Below are 23,911 nucleotides of genomic sequence, written 5' to 3'. Positions count from 1 at the left end.
GCTGCAGGCTCCAGGCAGTCTTCAGTGGTTTTGTGTCAAACTTGCTGTTTAATTCTTTATGCTCAGTACTTCAAAGGGTCTTTGTAACCCTCGTATAGCTAGCATTCTTCTTCTCCAGGCATCCATCTAAATGCATCTGTTGTGGCTTCATCCTGAGAGCAACCTTGTGGTCGATACTGCCCTTATCTGCCTGTCCAGGCGAGAAATCCTGACGTTCTGAGAAGTTGCGTGATTCGTCCAGGGTCACACAGCTAGCCCGAGGCCGAGCCAGGCTTCCAGCCCTGGCAGTTTGACCACAGCGGGGATCTCAGCCACCATCCTGTGCTGCTTTGGATGATAATCTGAATGATTCCATTCAGAATAACAGCTAGAGCCCCCAGTCCAGAGTGTGTGTAAGGGCACACGCGATAAAGCCAATAGGCTTTGCTGCGTTTCCCGAAGAAAAATGAAACATCTGTATTTATAGCCTACAAACGTTTGCTTATCTCTGACCTTGTGTTTCCATGTTTGCGAGTATTTACTTGTATGTAAGAGTTGTAAGAGATGGTGCCCTTGGGGTGGAGCTTGAGCCATCTCAGTGTCGTGGTGGCAGTGGTGCCCTCTGGCTGCCCTCTCATTACCGGGGCAGCAGACTGTGATTCTAATGAAAGGTCTGTGCAAGCGCCAGGTGAGAGCATTATATCGTCCATTTCAGTGGAAAAGTGTCCCGGAGCAGTTCACGAAGATTTACTTAGATATTTATTTCCTCACTAAGTACACGTTGAGCACCTGCTTTGCTAGGCAGTGCTGGGTGCCGGAGGTCCAACCGCAGACGAGGGCGATCTGTCTCAGCTTCTCCGGGGCTTTCCATCCAGTAGGGAGGTGGGTTGCACCAGTGGAGGGGGAGACCCGTAAGACAGGTCAGTGTCGGGGTGGGCTGGAACGGATGGCCTCCCTCCTTGGTCCCGTCCCAGAGCGTGTGCTGCTTGGTGGGCCGAGAACTGCGAGCTTGTTCAGAGTACGAGCTCTGTGACTGTGAGCTGACAGAACCTCGGCGGCGTCCTTTTCTGCCAGCCAGCCCACGGGCAAGATGGGAGTGTGGGGAACCACAGGGGCGGCTCCACCAGGCCAGACCTGCAAGCGGCAGCAGTGGGCAGTGTTCTGCTGGCCAGGCCCAGAGCCCGGAGATGGAGCCCCCAGCACTCTGCTCCTGAGGAAGGGAGGGGCAGGCCAGATCCCAAGTGGGGTGGAGGCTGAGCCCCGAGGAAGAAAGCGGAGGGGGGATTCCTGGCAGAGAGCACTGCTTTCCCCCAGGTTCCTGAAGCCAGGGGGCGGAGGAGGGCCAGACATCGGCCGCAGGGCCGGGTCTGCAAGGGCCTTGCGCACATCTTTGGAGTTTAGGTCTTGCCTTTGGGTTTTGGAAAGATCATCTGCCCCTCCCCCACGTGCAGGCGGAGCAGGACAGCGGCAGCCATGGCAGCCGTGGCATGAGAGGGGCAGGCTCAGGGACCAGGGCTGGTGCTGGGGGTGGGTGGTGCGGGGGTAAGAGCCGAGCACCCAAGCTTTAGCCCAGTAGGGGACGATGGCCATGCCGCTCCCCGGGACCTGCGCCCAGGTCTGGGGGGCAAGGCATGATGCCTAGGGATGCCCGTGGATGAGTGATAGTCAGACTTGAGGGGCTGGTGCTTAGGAGAGGGCGCTGGAGGAGACGTCAGGAGCCCTTGGCCTGTGGGAGGACACCCTGGGCTCTGGGAGTGGGTGGCATTCCCTCAGGTGGTGGAGAGCAGGGGTGTACGCGCCTCTCTGCTCTCCGAGATTCAGTGTGGAGAAGGGATACGTTTGGGAAACCTTGTCCAGTCCCCTTTCTGAGAGCCACTTGGGCAGCTGAGCATCCCGACAGGAAACAGTGCGGAGGGGACCCAGGAGGGGGGCGCTGCAGGAGGGCAGCCAGGGGAGCCAGAGGAGTGTTTGTGGAAGGGGCGTGGTTTGTAGGGCTGGGTGCGCGGAGCACTGCAGGATGAGGCCCAGAGTGGTCCTTAGCCATGTATGCAGTGCCAGGGAGTGGGTGAGGGGTGCTCACCTCCCGGAGCCCAGGCTGGTCTTTGAAACAGACAGACCTGGCCTGGGAGCTCATGAGGAAGTTAGGCCTGCTGCGAGGGGTCTGCCCTTCAGCAAGCTGCCTGGGGCTCTTAGCACATGGAGGTCTGCAGGTCCTGGGCCAGCACAGGGGCCCCCGAGGAGCTGGTGTAGGTACCCACTGTGGGCCCACCTCACCCCCCAGGTTCTGATTCTGAAGGGTTCCGGTGGGCCCGGCAGATGCACTGGGCCTGGAGCAGAGGAGGAAGACAGAGGCAGGTTTAAATGCTGGCGACAGAGACCGAGGAGAGGGAGAGGTGACGCACTTCGTCCTGTCAGGACTGCAGTTCATATCATGTGGTTTTTGGTTCGATACCCGTGCTGAGAGATTGCCTGGCTGTTCTGTTTGGCCGTAGCCAGACTGCCCCACAGTTTTAACCAGCAGAGGGCAGGACAATGATAATATGTCCGGCTGCTTAAATCGGAGAAACTGGATAACAGATCAGTCCAAACTGGATACGCACGTAATGACATTCCCGTGATCAGTAGGTGTCTCTCCCTTGGCGTTTGTCTGAGCAGCACGGCCGCCGCAGGCTGACCTGGAGGCGGACGTGCCCTCCACAGCGGCGAGGGCCGGCGTGTGCACCAGCACGTGCTGCCGCCTCAGCGAGGGCCACCGCCTCGCGTGCGGCTCCTGCGTACCCACCCGCCCATCTGATCTCGCCTCAGGGGTCTGGCCAAAACCATGACCATTTCAAAGCTGGCTTGGTCTTGTTGGTTTCCTCAAGACACGCTTGAGTGCCCGGCCACAGTCGCAGCTCAGGGACTGCCCGTCCCGCAGCCCGGGGGCCTTCCGTCTGGCGGTGCGCCCTGGCACTGCGCCTGCCCATCCCGAGAAGATCCCTCCCTTGCGACGGCCTCGGCTGCTCCGGACGGACGGTGGATTTTAAATGCGTGTGTAGTCTCTGACTTCAGGGGCCATTATAATAATGACACAGGGCAAGTGTAACAAGTGGCAAACTGGGGCCTGGCTGTGTGCCAGGTGTAATTTCACAAGACGCAGTGGCTTTTACGAGGCGTGTGTTGTTCTGAGCCTATATGACGGAGGCGGAGAGAAGGCCCAGAGCCCCAGCACTGCGCCCCAACGCCGAGCCCCAGTGCCGAGCCCCAGTACTGCATCCCAGCGCTGAGCCCAAGGGCTGAGCCCCAGCACCGAGCCTGAGCACTGAACCCCAGCGCCGAACCCCAGCACTAGAGCCCCGGCACAGAGCTCCAGCACTGCGCCCCAACGCCGAGCCCCAGTGCCGAGCCCCATGCCGAGCCCCGGCACCGAGCCCCAGCACTGAGCCCCAGCACAGAGCCCCGGCACTGCCATGGTACGGTGCCCTGCCCAGCCGCCGCCCTGCAGCTCAAGAGTTCCCTAAGTCCCTTGCCAGTGTTTTAAAGCCAGCATGGTGGGTGGACGTTTGACCTGTTGTACTTATTTTAAAAATAGCGTATACTTATTGGAGGACACGTGGGAAAAAAGGCGGGAAATACCAGTCGGCTGTAAGCCCGCTTGACGTTGGGCGCAGGCCTGGGGGTCTGCTTTGTTCACCAGAACACGGTCCGAGCGAGAGGTGTGTGTCCCTGTCTGCTTGCTGTGGGGGAGACGGGGCGGGCCGGATCAGCGTGGACTGGCCTCGCTCCGTTGCCCGCCCTCCCGGGGCTCGGGGCAGGGTGGCTGAACAGGAGACGGGGACAGGGAGCGCTGGGGGCCGGCGCGGGGAGGACGGCAGATTGCAGGAGAGCCTGCCCCAGCTCTGTCCACACCGCTGGCAGGTCCTCTCCTTGATCTGACTGGACTTAATCTTCACCGAGAGAGCGTGCCAACAGCCGCCTGACAGGCCGCTCAGCTGTCGGAGGCAGCTGGCCAGGTGAAGTAGAAGTTCCCTGGGAGCAAGATGCTGTGCGGGAAATGCTCAAGAAGCCTGATACTTAGAGTTAGGCTTTCCTGGAGCTCTCAGGCAAGCGCGGCCTCCCTTCTCCCTGGGTTTCACCTCCAGCCCGATTCCCCACCTGGGGCTGTGAGGCGGGGTCACAAAGGCAGGCCCCTCGATAGGAGAGCGGGGGGCACAGACCCGCCTGGAACTTTCCTCCTGGCCTTAGACAGAATCTGAGCAACAGGGATGCAGGGGCCACTCCCCGAGAGCCCTTGGGCTGGGTCCTCAGAGCCACCTGCTCAAGGGAAGGAGGGAGAGCGGGGGGCACTGGCACCTTCAGCAGGGAGGGGGCCGCCTCCGGGTCTCTCTCTGCTTCAACAATCCCAAGAGTGGACACGGAAAGTGGCTTGTTCTCCTTGTAGGTCTAGAGTGAACAAAAGCAACGTCCCCTGTAGGTGTGCACCTCTGGGCAGCAGGGCTCTGGCTGGGCAAGCCCTTCGGGGTTCAAAGCAACTTTAGACTCAGCCTATGGGAAATCTGGTTGCTGCCGTGTGCTGTGTGGGTGGGTGGGTTGTGTCCTGGGACAGGGCCCCTGAGGCCCTGACACAGCAGGTGACCCCCAGCCCCTCAGGCAGGGCTGCCCTTTGAGCTCCCATTCTGCTGCTTGCTCACCTGTTCATGCAGCGAATGCGTTGAGTGTCTAGAATGTTCTGGGCTTAGCTCTAGATGCTGAAGGTATATGCTGAGTGAATAAAGTGGGGTGTGGGGCAGACATAAAGAAGTGGTGTGAGGACAAAGAAAGCAGGAAGGGGGTCCGGACTCTCGTTGGAACAGCATCCAGGGAGACCTGACGGAAAGAAGACACCCAGCAGAGCCCTGAGGAAGAGCAGGAGCCCGGCCATGTCTGGGGGAGCATTCCAGGCAGGCAAGGACAGTGGGATGAGAGACCCCAAAAAGAACAGGCCATGCTCTTGTGGAGTGAGCGGGGTTGAAGTCCGGCCTGGGGGGGGGGTCCCTGTGAGGTGGGGGCGGTCTGGAGGACGAGGAGGGGGGATGTGATCTTGCACCTATCAGCAGTCCACTCTCTCCTGCCCGTGGGGGAGCCTGCATCACAGAGATGATGGGCTGGGCCCCTGTGTGGCAGCCATGGGTGACGAGGGCTGCATTCCGGATGTGTGTGCAGAGGGGGCTCCCGGACCGGCTGGCGGCTAGGCTGTGCCCTCAGCGAGGGTAGTTCGTGAGGGGCAGGACTCCAGCCCAGACGGAAGGGTGTGGCTTTGGGGAGTGGGTGGCCGATCAGACGGGGTCGCATGAGCCAGAGCCCTCCTGGGGCTGCGCTGGGGAAGGAAGCACGTGGGCTTTGGGGAAAGCCTGTGTTTTAAGCACAGCATTCATTTGAGGGCTCAAGGAGGACTTTTACCCTGGGTGCCCACCCCTTTCCTGTGCATGAAGAGCTCGGGGTTCAGGACATCCCCGAGAAGCAGGCCATGTTGCGTGCCGGCTGCTTGGAAAATGCCGCGGGCCTTCATCCTTCTGCCAGTTCATTCCATCTCATCCTTGCTGATGGCACTGCGTCCAGGAAGTCTGCGGGGGGCCCGGCCTGCAGTGGAAGCAAGTGCAGAAAGGCCTTTTGTGTGCGCACAGGCCCTCCACATTCGTGCTGCCCTGTCTGCTTGGGTGGGTGCTGGGGTGATTTTCGGGCTCCTGTACCGGGCAGGCACAGCCGGATGGGGAAGAAGAGGGCCGGGGCGGGGGGTAGCGTGGCTGTGTAGGGCCACGTCACCCCCCTGTCTGCAGCTGTCCTTGCTGTGGGTCAGGCACGGTGACCCAGTGACCTTGTAGTGCCAGGCAGCTAGCTTGGAAGGGCAGGTGCACCGGCAAAGAGAGAGGGGGCGGGCTCGTACTTCCCCGCTCTGAGTGGGTCCCAGGCCAAGAGCGTGTCTGTGGAAGCGAATGAGCACTGGTCCTTTCTCCATGGTTTGCTCAGAAAATTAAGGAAAAAAAACCAACCGGGATGATCAAGGCTTAGATGCAGCTCAGTCAGACTCATGGGCTGGGGTACCAGGCTCCTTCCCGAGGCTAAAGGGTCTTTCGTTTAGTGCCCCAGCCTGGCCCCTGCCTCCCTGTTCCAGGGTGGGGCTGGCTCTGTGCCCTTTGCTCAGGCTCGGGGCAGCTCCTATCCCTGAACCCCCACACCAGAGGTAGACACAGCTGGGCATTAGTTGGCAAGGTAAGAACAGGTTTTACCCAGTGACTGATACCGGGGACGTGAAGGGGTGACAGGCGATGGCTCCCAGGGGAAAAGAGGGTGGGAGGGGTGAGCAGAAGTCAGTACCACGGAGGAGGTGAGCAATCACGGAGGGCTGGTGAGTGCCAAGGCCATTCCGGCCAGCTGTGCCTGCTGGCTGGTAGGGTTCTGTCCTCCCACAGAGATGGGAGAGGGGGCCCATCCTTCCTGATGGTTCCATGTTGGAGGAGTGGCCTGCAGGTCGCGGGAAGTCCCTTCTGGGTTGGAGGAGAGACATACTCACAATGCTAGTCCTCCCAGTAATTGCTCTAAGTGGGGTGGGCAGGGCCTGCGGCAGGTGTTCTCGGGGGCGGGGCTCTGATCCTCCCAGAAACACAGGCTTCAGCTGCTGGACACCATGCCGGTGCGGGGGTTTGGCCCGAGCGTCCTGTGTCCTCACCCGCCCTCGGCGCCCACTGGGCCTGGGAGGTTGCTGCTGCCGAGAAGGGGCTGTGGGCCCGGAGGGTTGTTTTCCTTCAGTTGAGGCAGAATTCACCTAACGTCAAGTTCACGGTTGCAGTCGCACGGAGATGGCACGGTGCGGTGGTACTTAGCTCCCCCGCCCGCCCCGGTGCTGTGCAGCTCCACTGTCCTGTTCCAGAGCTGTCCCGTCCCCGCGACTCGGAACCCCACTCGTCTCTCCCCAGCGCCCCTCAGCAGCCCCGGCAGCCACTGGCCTGCTCGGACGTTCCGTATGCGGGGAAGCCCTGCACGTGTCTGGACTCCGGCCCAAGGCCCCCGGGCCTCCGACTGACGCTGTGTGCCTCTGTCTTTGCAGCTCCTGCCTACAGGTCCATCCTGAGCATTAGGGACGAGACAGCCAGGGTGCAGGCCCTGAACGAGCACCTCAGCACGCGTAGCTATGTCCGGGGGTACTCCCTGTCCCAGGCGGACGTGGACGTGTTCAGGCAGCTCTCGGCCCCTCCCGCTGACACGCGCCTCTTCCACGTGGCTCGGTGGTTCAGGCACATAGAAGCGATCCTGGGTGGCCCCTGCGGCAGAGGCGAGCCCTGTGGGCGCCAAGCAAGTGAGTAGCGGAGTGAGTTCCCCGGCTGGTAGCACCTCTCCCGCCGGCGGCCACCTCCAAGGTCAGGGCCCCGAAGCTGGCAGCAGACCCCGCAGGGCTGCTCCTGTCCCCGCGTGTGAGCACGTGGCCTGGCAGCCCGGCCCGCGCGCCCCGAGTGGAGGTCAGGACAGACTCTGCCCAGGAGTCAGCCCGTGCGGGTCACGCCTGCCCGTGGCCGCTGTGACAGAGCTGCCTGGGCCGTGGTGCAGAGCCTCCGCGAGAGCGTGCCGCCCGCGGCGGGGCTTGGGGGGCCGGGCACAGGCTCCAGCCTGGCATTACAGCTAATTGCTGGCCTGGCTTTACTTTAACTGGCTTCTTCTCCTTTATTCTGTCCATGCGCCGCAGTGTGTGTGTGTCCGCCACGTAATTAACATGTTATGTTAACAGTCACTGAAGTCTCTGAAAATCAGAACGAAGTCAGTTCTCAACTTTGAGCTTGAGCTGCAGCCTGTGGGTGCTGGCGTGTCTGACAGGTGACGGCGGTTACTTTCGGGGTCCTTCTGGAACATCCGAGGGCTCAGGCCCTGTGTGGTTTCTCTCCTGCGATGAACCCCTGGGTGCTTCGTCCCACAGTCGCCCGATGCCCTTGAGCAGCTCAGCTTGGGCGCTCGCGCGGCTTCGTGGGAGGGGTGGGCCGCCTGCTGCCTCTGCTGATCCTCGCAGGGCGGGGCAGTCTCCTGGGGGCTTTTCCTTACTCCTTCAGGTGGGGCGTTGGAGCATTGCCCAGCACCTACGCCGCTCTCCTGGGCTGGGTCCCCTGCCGGAACAGGCGGAGGTGAGGGCATCGTTTCCCCCCGAGTGGGGTGTGATTTGGTTTTCTGGATAATCCTTCCCCAGCCCAGGGTGGGAGCTTTGTGGGTACACTGTCTCCTCCATGGGCACGGTGACCCTGCTGATGTCCATGGTGTCAGGTGCCATGTCGTCTCCCTGGGTCCCAGCTCCTCTAAGACACAGCGTGCAGGGGCGGAGGTCAGGGCGCATCCGGGGCTCCCAGCCTTGGAGCGGCCTGGCTCATGGTCCATCTAGGACCTTGTCTAGAGAACGAGCAGGTGCCTTTTAGCCGTGCAGAGGAAGGGCCACCGGAGGCAGAGAGCCACCCTGTGCGTTGATGAGGCTAGGCTGGCTGGGGGGCAAGGAGAGATGCACCCTGGCTGGCACCCATAACGTTTCCTGACTCCTTCTGCCTGCAAGTCCCCTCGTGTGCCCGGCCCATGGCCGCGGGTGGCCTGCAAGCGGGGCCGCTCCCAGGACCCTCTCCCACGTCCCTGGGAGCACAGGAACCGAGCACCTGCTGGCCCGCTTGTTGCTGCCAGAATTGAGCACTGCTCCGTTCAGGGCTCTGATGTCCTGTCCCGGGCACGAGCACTGCCTCTCCCAGCCCCCCGCTTCCCGGCACCCTGTCCCCACTCCCTCCGAGCCCGTCCCAGCGGCGGTGCCCATGACAGCTGCCCCTGCTGCTGGCGCCCGGTCTGTCCCTCCATGTCCCTCCCCGGGCTGTGGGCCTCAGAGCCCGAGCCACCCTCTCAGGCACAGAAAGTGGGGCGGCCCCTGTCCCTGCCGCCTCCCAGTCCCATCAGCACCCCCCACGGCTGCGGCACAGAGGGACCACTCCGCCCAGGGCCTGGCCTGCGGTCAGTGTCTGGAGTGCTGCCCCTCCCTCCAGGGACCCCTGTGCCGCTGTGAGTCCCAGCCCCCTGGCAGGGGGCTCAGGCCCCGTGGCTGTCGGGGCGGCACAGTGTGGCACCCCTCTCTGCCCCCCGGCCCCCACCCGTGTCCTGGGGGAGCGTTTCTCCTCTGTCGGAGGTGGGATGGGCGCAGCGCCCCTAAGCGGTGTGTGCGTTTCTATCGGGTCGGGGCTGTGGCTGCGCAGTGGCCCCGTGCCCAGGACGGGGCCTGGAGGGGACTGGCTCTGTGTTGGATGAACGGGATGTGTGTTAGTTCAAGCAGAGGTGGAAACAAGGAGTTAGTGCACGGGATGGTGAGTGCTGGGGTGGAGGCGCGGACACGGCGTGGGGAGACTCGGCCTAGCCTTGTCGGGGTGTAGAGGGTCGCGGGTGGGCTGCTGTCCTGAGTGAGCCGTGTTCGTGCTCGGGCATGGCGCAGCTGATGGTGTAAGGGAACAGTAGTGGAAAATGTCCTCATTAAACCAGGGTCCTGTGTGATATCTGCCCGAGTCCCTTGAGCCTGCCACCAGCTGTGTGACCGTGGTGGCCCTTTGCGGCGCGGCCAGGCTCCCTGGGCTCCACCGCCGGCTGTGTCCCGCCACCCCCCGTCTTCTTGGATGGGCCTCCCGTGCTGTGAACCCCGAGCCTTCCCGCCTCGCAGGACGAGTAGTGCTGGTCCTCCGGCTCGCATCTGTGTGGCCGCTCTGGCCGATGCCCCCGCTCAGCTCAGATAGCAGTGTTGTCTGTCTCAGGAGCTGTGGGGTGTGAGTGAGAGAGGGGATGCATGGTGTCGTCTGCAGCACATTGAGCATCACTGAGTCCCAGACTGAGAGTTCCCTTCACGGGCACTTGCTGCATGTAAAGTGAGCCTGTGAGACGCGCACCTGACCTTAGGAATAAGCACACCTGTCTCATTGAGGGTGTGGGCCTTCCCACGCACCGGAGTCTGTGGCCGCCTCGTTTGCTGGCCGCCACCCAGAGTAAGGAGCTCCTCTTGAGCGCAGGCTGCCTCTCTCCCTGTCTGCCCGCTCCCATTCCCACCCGCACGCTCTCACGCAGACATGCACGCGGAAGCTGCCTTCCTCCTCCGCTCTCCTCCACCTGTCACTTCAGGCAGCCTCTGTGTGGCTGATGAGACACCTTGGGCAAATAGCCAAGCCCAGGACTGACTGCTCCATGATCCCAGCAGGAAGCAGCGAGTGGGGCTCTGTGGGGTCTTGGTCAGCAGGCCATCCGGCACGAGAGGCAGAGGCGGGGAGTGGACGGGAGGGCAGCTCAGTGAGCTGCAGACCCCTGCTTGGGAAGACGGGTCAGGTAGCGCGGAGGCTTCCATGGGCCCAGCCTGTGCACTGTGAGTGAGGCACAAAGCTGCCTCTGTGAGCGAGAGCTGGGGGGGACAGCTGGGCTCTAGGTGCAGGATGCTAGATGCCCAGGACGGAGCTACACCCTCTTGGGCTCTCAGGCACCCACCACATAAGTACTGCTCTCTGTCCACCTGGAAGTGTGGGCCTGGGACCACGGAGCCGCAGGGGCAGCCCCCGAGACAGCGCTGGGGAGGGGACGGTGGTCGTGGCAGGAGCGGGGAGGATACGGGGTCCTGGAAGGCAGCGAGGGACAGAGCCACCCCACACTGTTCCAGAGTTGGTCAAGCACCCGTGTGGAGCTGGAAGCCACAAGCGTCTTGTCCCAGTCGAGTCAGGGAGTGATCCACATGTTGCAGGGGGTGGGGACCAGAATTGAGGGGGAGCTGGCCATTTGCCCCCGTCTAATGGAGATGGGGCTGGGGTGGAGCCTGTTCTTACTGAGTTTCTGGGGCTGTGAGCTAGTTGCGGCCTGGCCAGTCCCGTACTGCTCTGGAAAGTGGCCCATGTCCCACAAAGCCTCCACAAGGCGTAGAGTACCCCCACTTGTCTGCTGCACTTGAGTCTGGCACTGCAGGGCCCATGCCCCCTCCTGGCCCATAAGCCGTGTCCACCACGGTGCCCGTAAGCGGCCGGGAGGGTCTGGGTTTGGGGAGCAAGGGATGCAGTGGGTGTGAGCACGTCTCACAGGTGCTCCCAAGCTGTGCTGCCCCACAGACTGTGAGCAAAGCAAAATAGAGACGCCGTTGCATTTGACATGGGTGATGCTGATGGAGACCCACACCCTTAGCCCTGTTCGTTGAGAAAGACCAAGTGGGTGCAGCGTGACTTGCGTTCTCTCTGCCTTGGCAGGTAAAGGCCGGCGAGGGCAGCCTCAGTGGTCTCCCCCGGCAGGGTCTCCTCCGTGCAAGCTCCGTCTCTACAACAGCCTCACCCGGAGTAAGGTAAGGAGGGAGCGTGGCCTGTGGGGTGTAGCGGTGGCCACGGGGGGTGGGGCGGGGCGCATGTGCCCTTCCGGACCACTGAGCTGGTATCTGTGGGCGAGCTCTGCAGCCATCGGTCCAGACGGGAGTGAAGTCTTAGCTCTTGCCACGCATTCTGCACGTGGCCCGTGGGGGGCACAGCTGACCTCTGACACCAGGCATGCCCAGGGGCAGCCTGCCTGTGGGCTTGCGGGCCTGGAGCGCCCGAGCACGTGTCGCTCAGAGCCAGGCCAGGTGCCGGCCTGCTTCTGGGGAGGACACGTGGTGGTGGTTGTCACCGCGCATGCCAAGCACAAGAGGCACAGCGCGGCCCCGGCTGACGTGGTTGGGAGCCAACCGGGTTTTGGGAAGAAGGCAGGATCGGATCCCAGTTGAACGGGGTTTGCTTGGTGTGTTCTGCTCAGCGTGGCCCATGGCTCCAGCTGTGGGCTGATTGGAATTTCATCAGTGAGCACAGTGGCAGACGGGGAGACAGGGGTCTCAGGGAGTCCACCCAGAGTAACTGAGCTCCTCCACCCCCAACGTCTGTGACTTTTGTCAGTAAAACAAAATCGTTCTTGTTGAATTTTGTATAAACAGCCATGCTCTTTGTTGCTGGTTGGGGTGATCCTGCACAGCACCTCTTACGCGGCTGATGGTTGTCATTCCTTCATTTTTAACAAAGGACGTGTTTATACCTCAGCATGGGAAAAGGGTGACGTGGTACAGCTGTGGACCTACCGTCTACGACGCATCTCACATGGGGCATGCCAGGTAGGGGCTGCTGCCGGGCGCCTAGCACGGGCCGGGGTCCCTGGGTGTCTGGGGGTGTGGGTCCTACAGGGAGCATCTCAGCCCTTCCGAGATCTCCGCTCTGCTCCAGGGACCTGAGATTTGAAAGGAAAATCAGTCCTGGACTTTTCCTTTCCTGTGTTTGAGATAAACATTTTCATTCCATAAGTAATCCATATTGATGACGGAAAAGTTGGAGAATATGCACGGGCCATGAGCTCGCTGTCTTGTTGCCCTGTGGCTGGCGTCCTGGGACGCACACAGATGTTTTGTTCCCCGTGCTTTGGTTCTCCCAGGCCGCAGCTCTGGCGGGAGCCCAGGCGCAGAGCAGGCCCGGCCCCACGGTGCTCCTGGCTCCTGTGCGGGGCCGCGGAAGCCTTACCCTGGTTCTCGTGGCCATGGCCCCATGGGCCAGGGTGTGTGGCGGGCCGTGGGACAGGTCTCTTCCCGCACTCTAGGTCCTACATCTCCTTCGACATCCTGCGGAGGGTGCTGCGTGACTACTTCGGGTACGACGTCTTCTACTGCATGAACATCACGGACGTGGACGACAAGGTAGGGCTCTCACCGGGACGTCCTCAGTACGGTGGGTGACAGGGAGGAGGAAGCGTCATTTGTAGATGAGATCAGGTGGGCCTTGGCCCAGCTCAGGTCTGGACCTGATGCACACGGCATGAGTCCCCGCCGCTCAGTAGCTTGGTGGTGTATACTGATGATGTCATGTAGAAGCCGGGAGAAACCTCGTGTCCAGGGGCCCAGTTGATAAAACGTCAGCCCGTGGGGCTTCGTGGCAGCAGGACCTGCGGTCACACGTGCTCTTGTGTGGGGAGGGCGCGGGGGGCGGGGGCGCAGCTCATTTCCTCGAGATCAGCAAGGTCATGGGAACAGCCCTGGCGCGGCCGCCTGGGACTTGGAGTCTGCCTGCTGCGTGGGGCACGACCCCCAGTTTCCCTCCTCTCCCTCCAGATCATCACGAGGGCCCGGCAGAACTACTTGTTCGAGCAGTATCGGGGGAAGCGGCCGCGGGCGGCCCAGCTCCTAGAAGATGTTCACGCCGCCCTGAAGGTGGGCCCCTCGCTGTCTGCTCCTTGACTCCTGACTGTCCCGAGAGCCGTGGCCGTCCTTGGTGGGCTTCACACAGTAACCAAAGCCAGCCCCATCTCGGGGGCCCCGGAGTTCTGACCGATGTGTCCCCTGGCCGCTGGGAAGAGTCGCCAGGAAAGACACACTTGGGCGGGGGCCTGTGCCTCCCACTTACGGGAGAGTGTCCGAGTCCGTCACGGTGGCACTGATGGATGCTTGCTCGTTAGATGCTCCAGACGCCCCTGTGGGCTCATCTGTGTGGCGGTCTCAGCCACGCAGGCGCTGTACTGAGCCGCTTAAATCAGGAGTGCTGGAAATTTTCAGAACTTGAAGAAATCAGTTCTTTCCAATATAATATTGTCATTTTGAATGACAGTGTTACGAATTACTGTTTTAATGGAGTAAGGTTAGAATAAGTCCTTTGATGCTCTGTAATTACTATTTTAGTAGCTGCAGTAGTAATTACGTGTGCCTCTGTGTTTTATCTCTAGAAGAAACACTAGGAATGAAATCAGAGCTTAGCCGGCTTAGGCCGACCAGAGGTGGGCCTGCCAGGTCATGGGTGACTTCGTGACGGTCACGAAGTCCCCAGGTGACGCCCCCGTGACCCCGAGCACAGCGTGTGACATCAGAGAACCAGGCCTGGGGGGTTGCGGGGAGCAGGCTTTCAGGGGAAGCTGGGCCCACGCCCTTAGGGATGCAGACTGCTTTCTTGTCCCCAGCGAGGGCCCCCGGGGGAGCACGGGGCTGTGCTGAGCTGCGTCTGATGGGCTCAACCTCTCCTGTGCTTGCAGCTGTTTTCGGTCAAGTTATGCGCGGCCACGGACCCCGACAAAAGGCAGATGCTGGATCGCATTCAGCGCACGGTGAAACTGGCTGCAGAGCCCCTGGAGAAAGCTGTGCAGAGCGACCTCCCAGAGGAGGTGGCCGACCGCCGTGTGGAGGTGAGGTCTCCACGGGCCCGCCACAGCCCCGCTCGCTGTTCGCGGGTCCCAGCCTGCGCCTCCGTGCCTGCGGCCGCCCGGGAGGGGGCTGGCCAGCGCCCTCCCGCCCCGCACCTACCGCCTACCCCCGCGCCGCCTCCTCACGGGACTGGGGGCCCACTGGCGTGTGTGCGGCAGGTCATTCCAGAGTCCTCCAGCCGGCGCTCCTGTATTTCTTGGTGGCACACCGGCGCAGAGAGCCGAGGGAGGCTGAGGTTGCACTGGGCTGTGGGGCGCCTTGGGCCGGCTCTCCTGCCCCTGGGAGAAGTTCGCCCCCAGACGGGGTGAGGGCACGGGGTGCACGGGGCCTGGCTCTCTTCCAGCCTTTCGCCTGCCGGCGGCCCTGGCCACAGTGGCCCTTCTCCTTCACGCCAGCGCCCTCTGCTGGCCACCCTCTTCAACACTCAGCAATCGAGAAGCTCCAGAAAAGGTGTGGCCACCGCTGTCTGTCCGTCTGGAGGCCGTGGAAGAGATGCCCCCAGAGCTCGGCCTGGCTTAGGCTTTCCTTTCACTTTCCTCCTCACTTAGTGTGGATTTCCGGCGCGGGCTTGTTCTGAGCTTAATGAGAGAGTCCCCCCTACACGGGCTTGCGGATGAACGCTTTGCTCAGCGTGCTTCCGAGTGGGGCCCCCGCATGGTAGCTGGCCTTCCTTCGATGGGCGTCCTGGGCCCAGCTGTTTCTCCCTCTCCTCGGACAGCAGTCACGTTCCCGTTACCAACAATTTACCATCTTAACCATTTTTAGGTGTGGAGTTCAAAGGTATTAAGCACATTCACATTATTGTGCAGCCGTCCCCACCATCTGTCTCCAGAACTTTCCATCTTCTCAAACAGAGACTCTGTCCCCATGAGACACCTCCCCCGGCCCCAGCACCCACCGTCCACTCTGTTTCCGTGAATCTGGGGACTCCAGGGACCACATAGAATGCTATGGTGTCTGTCCTTTTATGACTCGTCTCTTTCCCTCGGTTTGACGGCCTCTAAGTTGTGGCAGCCCCCGGAAACCACTGATCTTTTTGCTGCCTCCATGGTTTTCCCTTTCCAGAATGTCACAGAGTTGGAATCCTGTAATACGTGGCCTTCTCAAATCGGCTTTTGTCACTGAATATAGGTTTTAGGGTCCTTCATGTCTTTTCATGGCTTGATAGCTTCTTTCTCTTTAGTTCTAGATAATACTCCATCATCTGGATGGAACGCAGCTTGTTTATCTTTCCATCTACCGAAGTGCGTCTTTGTTGCTTCCAAGTTTAGGCAATTGTGAAGAAGCTGCTGGAAACGTCCATGTGCAGGTTTTTGTGTGGACATAAGTTTTCAGCTCCTTTGGGTAGATGCCAAGGAGCATGACTGCTGGGTCATACAGTAAGAGTATGTGTAGTTTTGTAAGAAGCCACACACCGTCTTCCAAAGCAGCTGCACCATGTTGCGTTCCCCCCAGTAGTGATGAGCATTCCTTTGGTTCTGGGTTTTCCCAGCGTCAGGTGTTGCCAGTGTGAGTATTTGGGCCATTCTAACAGGTGTGTGCTGGTATCTCGTTGTGATTTGCATTTCCCGGAGACATTGGATGTGGGGCGTCTTGTCATGTGCCTATTTGCCTGTCTGTGTGTCCTCTTGGGTGCAGTGCCTTTCAGGTCATTGGCCCATTTTTTATCAGGTGGTTTGTTTTCTTACTGTTGAGTTTGTATATTTGGGGTAATAGTCTTTGATCAGATGTATCTCTGGCAAGTATTTTCTCCCAGTCTGTAGCTCATCTTTTTGTTTTCTTGACAGTGTCTTTTCCAGAGCAGACATCTTTAATTTTGATGACGTCCAGCACGCTGAGCTCCGTGAGCGGTGTGTGGCAGTGACTTCTTCACAACCACACTGATGGCATGGGTGTTGGATTTTGTCATATGCTTTTTCTGCATCTAGCAACGCTATTATGGCATTTTACTTCTTTGGTCTGTTGACGTAATAATTTACATTAATTGATTTTATACTGTTGAACCAGCCTTCCATACCTGTGATAAATCCCACTTGGCCGTGGTATGTAATTCTTTTCGGACTTTTTTTTTAAGATTTTTTTTATTTATTGAGAGAGAAGAACAATAGAGAGCACATGAGAGGGGGGAGGGTCAGAGGGAGAAGCCGGCTCCCCGCCGAGCAGGGAGCCCGATGCGGGACTCGATCCCGGGACTCCAGGATCATGACCTGAGCCGAAGGCAGTCGCCTAACCAACGGAGCCACCCAGGCACCCTTTTTCCGGACTTTTGTGGATTTAATTTGTTAATATATTGTTAAGGATTTTTCCATCTATGTTCATGAGGGATATTGGTCTGTAGATTTCTGTTCTTGTAATGTCTTAGCTTTTGGTATTAGAGTAATACTGTCTTCATAGAATGAGTTAGTAGCCCCTCTGCTTCTGTCCTCTGAAAAACTGTAGAAAACTGGTATCATTTGTTCCTTAAATGTTTAGTAAAATTCACCAGTGAACTCCTCTGCATCAGGTGATTTCTGTTTTGGAAAGTTATAAATTCTTTTTTTTTTTTTTTTTAAGATTTTATTTATTTTTTTGACAGAGAGAGACACAGCGAGAGAGGGAACACAAGCAGGGGGGAGTGGGAGAGGGAGAAGCAGGCTTCCCGCTGAGCAGGGAGCCCGATGCGGGACTCGATCCCAGGACCCTGGGATCATGACCTGAGCCAAAGGCAGACGGTTAACGACTGAGCCACCCAGGCACTTGGAAAGTTATATTCTTAATTAAATCTCTTTACTAGCTCATCTTGTGTGAGTGTTGGTAGCTTGTGTCTTTCAAAGAATCGGTCCATTAATCCAGGTTATCAAACTTGGGGGCACAGAGTTGTGTGTAGTGATTTTTTATTAAGTTTTTAAATTTCCGTGAGGTCTGTAGTGATGGCCCTCTTTTGGGTATTAGTATTAGTATTAGCACCCCTTTCTTAGGTAGTAGCCTGGCTAGAGGCTCATCAATTTTATTCATTTTCTCAAAGAACCAGTTTCTGGTTTTGTTGATTTTTCTCTATTGATTTCCTGTTTTCTGCTTTAATTTTTATTATTTCTTTTCTCCCATTTTGGATTTAACTTGTTCTTCTTTTTCTAGTTTCATAAGATGGAAGCTTAGATTAGCTTGATTTTAGACCTTTTTTCTTTTCTAATCTGTGCACCCAGTGTTATAGACGTCCTCTAAGCACTACTTTTGCTGCATCTCACAAATTTTGATAAGGTGTGTTTTCATTTTCATTTTGGTTCAAAAATTTTTAATTTTTTCTCAAGATACCTTCTTTGACCCGTGTGTTCTTTCGAAGTGTGTTGTTTGATCTCCATGCATTGTGGGAACTTTCCAGCTCTCTTTCTCTTACTGATCTCTAATTCAGTTCCACGGTGGTCTGAGAGCAGACACAATGTATGATTTCTGTTCTTTTGAATTTGTTCAGACGTGTTGTATGGCCCAGCCTGTGGTCTGTGTTGGTGAACGTTCCCTGTGAGCTTGAGAAGAATGTGTGTTCTGCTGCTATTGGACCAAGTGGTCCATAGATGTCCATTAGATCCAGCTGACTGAGCACGTAGTTGAGGTCAACTATGTCCTTACTGATCTCCTGCCTGCCAGGTCTGTCCACGCCCAAGGGAGGGGTATTGAAGTCCCCAACTACCTTCACGGATTCATCTGTTTGTCCTTGCAGTTCTGTTTGCTTTTGCCTCATGTAGTTTGCTGCCCTGCCATTGGGCCCATGCACCGGAAGCACTGCTGTCTTAGAGAACTGACCCCTTTGTCTGGCCAAGCTCTTCTTTATCCCTGATGACTCTCCTGGCTTTGAAGTTGGCTCTGTCTAAAACAAGCTACTCCTGGTCTATTTTGATTTGTGATAGCATGGTACATTTGTCTCCATCCGTCTACTTTTAATTTATATGTGTCTTTATATTTAAAGTGGGTTCCTTGTGGACAACATACATTTGGGGCTTGTATTTTGATCTACCTGACTGTTTTATCTGGTGCATTTAGACCACTGATATTCACGGTGGTACGGAGACAGCTGGATTCCTAGCCACTGTGTGTATTGTTTTCTATTCACTGCCCTGTTCCTTGTTCCCATTGATTTCTTCCACTCTTTTTCTGTCTTTTGTGGTTTTGATTGAACATTTTACATGATTCCACTTTTTCTCCTCTTACGGCATATCAGTTATACTTTTTTTTTTTCCTTTTTTTTAGTGGTCGCCCTATAGTTTGCAATATACACTCACCACTAATTTCAGTCCACTTTCAAAGACACTATACTGCGTGGTCCTAGGGGTGCTTTACAGTAACAGAATGATCTAGTTCTGCCTCCCGTCCTCGTGTTGTTGCTGTTGTCCATTTTACCTATCTAAAAACCTGGGGTGGGGGGGCTATGTGTGCATAAAGTATGTACATAAGGGTGCAGATTGATAACGTTCTTGCTATAAACTGTTACTTGTTAGATCAATGAAGAAAAACAAAAGTTTTGGGGCACCTGGGTGGCTCAGCCGGTTGAGCGCCTGACTCTTGGTTTCGGCTCAGGTCATGATCTCAGGGTCATGAGATCGAGCCCCACATCGGTCTCCATGCTCAGCGGGGAGTCTGCTTAAGATTCCTTCTGCCCATCCCCTCTGTTGACACACACTCTCTCTCCCTCTCTCAATACATAAATACTTTTTTTAAAAAAGGAAAAGCAAAAGTTTTCATTTTACCTTTGCATCTTCTCTCTGATGCTCTCCCTCACTGTGCAGACCTGTTTCTGATCTCTATTATTTTTGTTCTCGCTAAAGAACTTCTTTTCACATTTCTTGCAAAGGAGGTCTACGGGCAACAAGTTCCCTCGATTTTTGTCTGCCTGAGAGCTTTTGTTTCCCTTTGCTTTTGAAGGGTAAGCACGCAGGGTCCAGAGTTCAAGGGTGGTGTTTTCTCTCGACATTGAAGCGTCCCCCACATCTCTTGCTTACATGCTTTATGAGGACGAATTGGATGCGGTTCTTATTTTGTTCCTCTATGGGCAAGGTTTTTGTCCTTGGACTCCTTTTGGGATTTTCTGCAGCTTTCCTGTGGAATGCCTGGGTGTGGTGTCCTGCCTGAGGTTCCCTGAGCTTTCTGCGCCTGCGGTTCAGGGTCTGCTGTGAGCGGGGGGCTCTCAGTCGGTGGGGTTCAGATGTTTCTCTGCTCCTTCCCCCCTCCTGTCCCTGTGGCGTCCCCACGAGCACCCGTCGCACCTTCTGTGCTTGTCCCGTGGTCCTTGGCCATTCTGCTGCGTTTCGCTGGGTCTCTGAGAAGGCAGACCGTCTGGTTTGACGTTTCTCTTCAGCTGGCCTCAGGCGCCAAGATTCTTCCGTCGGCCGCGTCCACTCTACAGACGACCCCATCGAAGACGTTCTTCATTTCCGTCCCAGTGTCGTCGATCTCCGGCGCCTCCTTCCCGTTTTCTCAGACTTCCTTCTGTCTGCTCACCTTGCCTGTCCGTCCTTGCATGCGGTCGACCGGCCTGATGCATTAGAGCCCCGAGCGTGTTCGTCCTGGTCGTTTCAGAACGCTGGGCTGAGCGCTGCCGGAGCCCTGCCGCGTCTGGTTCTGTTGCTGCTCTGTCTTCGATGTTTTTTGCCTTTTGGTGTGCCTTGTCATTTTTTCTCCATAGCCAGACGTGAGGTACCGAGTAGAAGGGCCTGCTGTGAGCACGCAGGGTGGGGTGGCCGGGCTCGAGGGTGGCCCACGGGCCGTGCGTGGGGCTCAGTCTCCAGCGTGCCGCGCCTCTGGCCCAAGCATCCTGGTGGGTCCCCGTCACTGCTCGCCAGCCCAGCAACAGTCAGCAGGACAGTTCTCCCTGGGGGCTTGGCGGGACGCCCGAGCCGCCCCTTCCCTGTCAGCGCCATGCGTACAAACACGCCCACCCCGCGTGGCCTCCCTTTGTCTTCCACATCTACTTTCCCTGCACTTTCTCCCTCCGCCCTTTGTTCTTTGCCCTCTCGCCCCCACAGGTGGACTGCAGACCGCCTGCCTGTCCCCACGTGCCTGTCACTACAGTTCACGTGCTGGAAACCCCGGTTCTTCCAGAGCCGGACCTCAGGGTCCCCACAGCCTGCAAGGCTCAGGCCGCGGCCATGACACTCACATCCCATCACAGATGGACATTGCTCCCAGGTGACGTGGGTGCTGCGATGACAGGACAGGTCTTGTACCAACGCTGCACTGTTGTGGTGCGTGACACGGGGCTGGCCTCTTCGGTTGATGGCCCCTGACTATCGGGGCACCATGGCCTTGACACCTCCCTCCAGGATGGGACTCTGCCCATCGCCTGACCACCAGCACCTCCAGCGTCCCGTGGACGCCCGGCCGCATGCTGGCCGCAGTCAGCTCTCCTGAACGTGCCTCTGCGCCTCCCTGTCATGGTCTGGTGTTTGTCTTAGTGCTGAGCCGTTCACAGGAGCGTCGTGGTCTCGCAGGGATGGCAGCCCTTCGTGGAGCAGGGCTCTGTGCCGCACGTCTTTGAATTCGAGGCCATTATTAACGCAGACCAACTGTGTGAGATGTGGTCTTACGTGATCAACTCGTACGTGTGTGTGGACGTTCGCTTTCTTTTTGTTCAGGTGCTGTTGGAAGAAGCAAAGGACTTGCTCTCTGACTGGCTGGACTCCACCCTCGGCAGTGAGGTTACTGACAATTCTATCTTCTCCCAACTGCCCAAGTTCTGGGAAGAGGAATTCCACAGAGACATGGAGGCCCTGAACGTAAGTCCGGCCGATGAGCCCATGCTTGCTCTCTGCGCCCCAATGCCCGAACGGCCTCACGCCACCCGGGCCATGTTCCTAATCGCTCGCTGAATGCGGTTTCACATGGGAGCCGAGGGCGCAGGGGGCTTCTCTGCCAGCATTTGGTTCTGCTGGTTTCTTGGGGCCTGCTCATCTGAGGCCGACATTTCTGAAGGAAGAACTGGGACCTTCTCTGGCTGTCCACAGGTTCTTCCTCCAGATGTCTTAACCCGCGTTAGCGAGTATGTGCCAGAGATCGTGAACTTTGTCCAGAAGATCGTGGACAATGGCTACGGGTGAGCTGAGGGCCCTCCTCGGGTCAGTGCACCGTTCAGGGGAAGGTTTGCCAAGGAAGGCAGCTCTCCGTCTCTGAGAGGGGATGCGGAGCAGGGAAGCCGCTGGGCGTGTGGGTGCCGCTGGGCATGTGGGCGCCTGGCGCTGCCGTCACCAAGCCCACAGACCAGGCGGCTGAAGCAGCAGAAGCGGATTTGCTCACAGCTCCAGACGGCAGATGTCTGAGGCCGCCAGCATGCCAGCAGGACGGGTTCCTCTGAGGGCCTTGAGGGAAGGGTGTATCCCAGCCCCTCTCCTTGGCGCAGACAGTGGCCATCTCGCGGACTTCTCACACATTTGTCACTCTGCACATGGGCTGCTTGGGCTCCTTTTGTGTCCCGATGTCCTCTTCTGCAGATAGATGGCGTAGGGGTCACACTGGGTCAGGGCTCATCCTGCTGACCTCACCTTCCTTCTGGGGAGACCCTGTCTCCAAATACACTCCCATTGGCAGGTGCTGGTGGCTAGGACCGTACGTATGAATTTGGGGAGGATACGGTCGAGCCTGCAACTTCCCCATAGTAGCATGCCTTTACACACTGACCTCCTAGCAGGCCTCTTTCCTCCGTGCCGCTGGGTCCTCAACTTCAGGGCTGCTTTGTAAGAGAACTCCCCGGGCTTTCCTTGATGTTGGTCGCCATCCAACAGGTATTTAGCCGTACAGATGCCATCTCTTTGTTCAAGGCAGGCAGGAAGAGCAAGAGGGTGGTGTTGGCTGTGCCCAGCCTGTCCCTGAAGCCCCCAGCAGACTTGCTGGTGCAGCCCGGGGCCTGGGGCCAGCCCTGTCAGGTGGGCCTGGGGCTGTGGCCAGGATGGGGGTGCTGTAGGGAATCCCTGCCTGCAGTCCACCAGGGTGCCCACAGCTCAGACCGTGAGCACGTGGCCTGGCCTGGTGAGCGTGGACTTGCCGGGTGTCTGGAGGCATCGGCCTCACTGTGTGAGCAGAGAGCACTTGTCCCCGAGTCATCTCCCAGGGCAGGTGTGGTTCCCTCGGGGCCCTTCTCCCGGCTGTGATTCCGCACACTGCCCCGGCCCTGGCCTCCGGTCCTAGCACCACCTGTCTGCGGGAAACACGGTCCAAGTGTCTGCAGTGAGCACGGTCAGAAATCACCAAGAAATGGAGGCATAAACGGGAGCGTGGTGTCTACAGCACGCGGCGCCTGTTGGCGGCGCCCCCACTGTAGGAGATTGCTTCCCGCCTCGTGGGGCAGTCGTGGCGTCTGCTGGACCAAGTGAGGAGTGGCGAACTCCTGGTGTGGGCCTGGAGCAGCACAGGTTCTCCGGAAGTGACAGGCGCCTCCTCTCTCTGCCCCACTTAACACGACCACTCAGGACGGCACGAGATCGTGTGCCAAACTGAGTGCCGTGGGCAAGGCCAAGGTGGGAGAAGACAGATCATTCCGGGCTGGAGTAACCTGGAGTGCTTCTGGGAGGCAGAGAGCCTTGGCTGGGCAGGTGGGTAGAATGTAGCCAGAGGGAGGGCCTGGCGGGAGCCCGCCGTCGCTGAGGCGAGGGACCGGGCGGGAGCTGCAGGGCCATAGGACGCGAGGCAGAGGGTGTGCAGAGGGACCCGCTGCCCGGCGAGGGAGGAGTTGGCTTCCGCGGCGTGAAGTGTCCTTGGCAGGCCCGCTCGGCCTGCACAGCAGCCGTGGTTGTGAGTCGCTGCACCACAGAACCGGTAAATGGCCGAGCCGGCCCCGGACGCAGAAGGCAGAGCAGATGGAAGCAGCACGCGGGCCGTGTAACACTCGGCTCTTTGGGTCATCCTCCTGTGAGGTGCTCTGGGCTGTCTTTGAATCCATCCGCTTTCCCACAACCTCGTTCTTATTTTCTAGCTACGCCTCAAATGGGTCCGTCTACTTTGATACAGTGAAGTTTGCTTCCAGTGACAGACACTCCTACGGGAAGCTGGTGCCTGAGGCTGTTGGGGACCAGAAAGCCCTGCAGGAAGGGGAAGGTAAACTGAGCTTGGTGATGGGGTGGGGGGCTTCTTCCCCCTCCCTAGCCCCGGCCATACTCCCCTGGGCGCCTGGGAGCCTTGCCTTGTTCCCTCGGGATTTTAGGAGCTTTCCACGAGAAGCAAAAAAGCGAGTGTATCCAAGAGCATCTTGAAAGCACAGCAGATTCGGGCCCGGGTCCACAGGGCTGGCGTTTGTTGTGCCGAGAGCACCTGAGGGTCAGGGTGGGACACGCTGTGTGCCCGTGTGTCAGACACCCAGCGCTGGTGTGTTAGCAATATGCAGGTGGTGACCTGCTGAACGAGGGCACAGAAGCCATCCACACAGGGTCGGCAGCAGCCCCCTCGGCAGCTGAGCTCCCGCTTTGGGCAACCGGAAACCCCCGGGGCCATTTCAGTTGAAGGCACTGTTTCAATAGCCCCACACGGAGGAAGTGCACTCCCAAGGTGTGTTACTTACAAGTTCCAGAACGCGCGTCACAAGTTGGGGAGAGCAGGCGCCCGTTCCTTATACGGCGGTGGGGGCAGCGGTCACTGCCTGCCATGGGCTCAACTCTATGTGGTTATTTTGAAAGGTGCCCTGGGACAAGCCAGGCAGGAATTGTGTGACCGTCCAGGTTCTGGATGTGAGCAGGGGGCGGGGGGCATCACACCATCAGGTCCTGTGTGAACGTCCCGGTTCTGGGTGTGAGCGGGGGGATC

The 23,911-nt window shown here is 58.4% G+C and overlaps 1 protein-coding gene across 2 annotated transcripts in view; it reads left to right on the top strand.

The window, feature by feature from the left end:
* The window catches only part of CARS1 (cysteinyl-tRNA synthetase 1), a 45,448-nt gene that overhangs the window by 2,581 nt on the left and 18,956 nt on the right, over positions 1 to 23,911 (top strand). The window contains exons 2-10 of one of the 2 annotated variants that reach the window (XM_081797599.1): positions 7,043 to 7,291; positions 11,208 to 11,299; positions 12,003 to 12,091; positions 12,568 to 12,664; positions 13,076 to 13,174; positions 13,987 to 14,136; positions 20,758 to 20,898; positions 21,127 to 21,215; positions 23,088 to 23,209. In XM_081797599.1, coding sequence (XP_081653725.1) covers positions 7,043 to 7,291; positions 11,208 to 11,299; positions 12,003 to 12,091; positions 12,568 to 12,664; positions 13,076 to 13,174; positions 13,987 to 14,136; positions 20,758 to 20,898; positions 21,127 to 21,215; positions 23,088 to 23,209 — 1,128 coding nt within the window. The remainder of the gene's footprint in view (positions 1 to 7,042; positions 7,292 to 11,207; positions 11,300 to 12,002; positions 12,092 to 12,567; positions 12,665 to 13,075; positions 13,175 to 13,986; positions 14,137 to 20,757; positions 20,899 to 21,126; positions 21,216 to 23,087; positions 23,210 to 23,911) is intronic. The other variant, XM_081797600.1, reaches the window with a different exon arrangement.

This window comes from Leptonychotes weddellii, chromosome 11, assembly GCF_054177405.1.
Source record: "Leptonychotes weddellii isolate Sample4059 chromosome 11, ASM5417740v2, whole genome shotgun sequence".
NCBI lineage: Eukaryota > Metazoa > Chordata > Mammalia > Carnivora > Phocidae > Leptonychotes > Leptonychotes weddellii.
The sequence above is the reverse complement of the archived record's forward strand: the minus strand, read 5'-3'. Positions and strand labels throughout refer to the sequence as shown.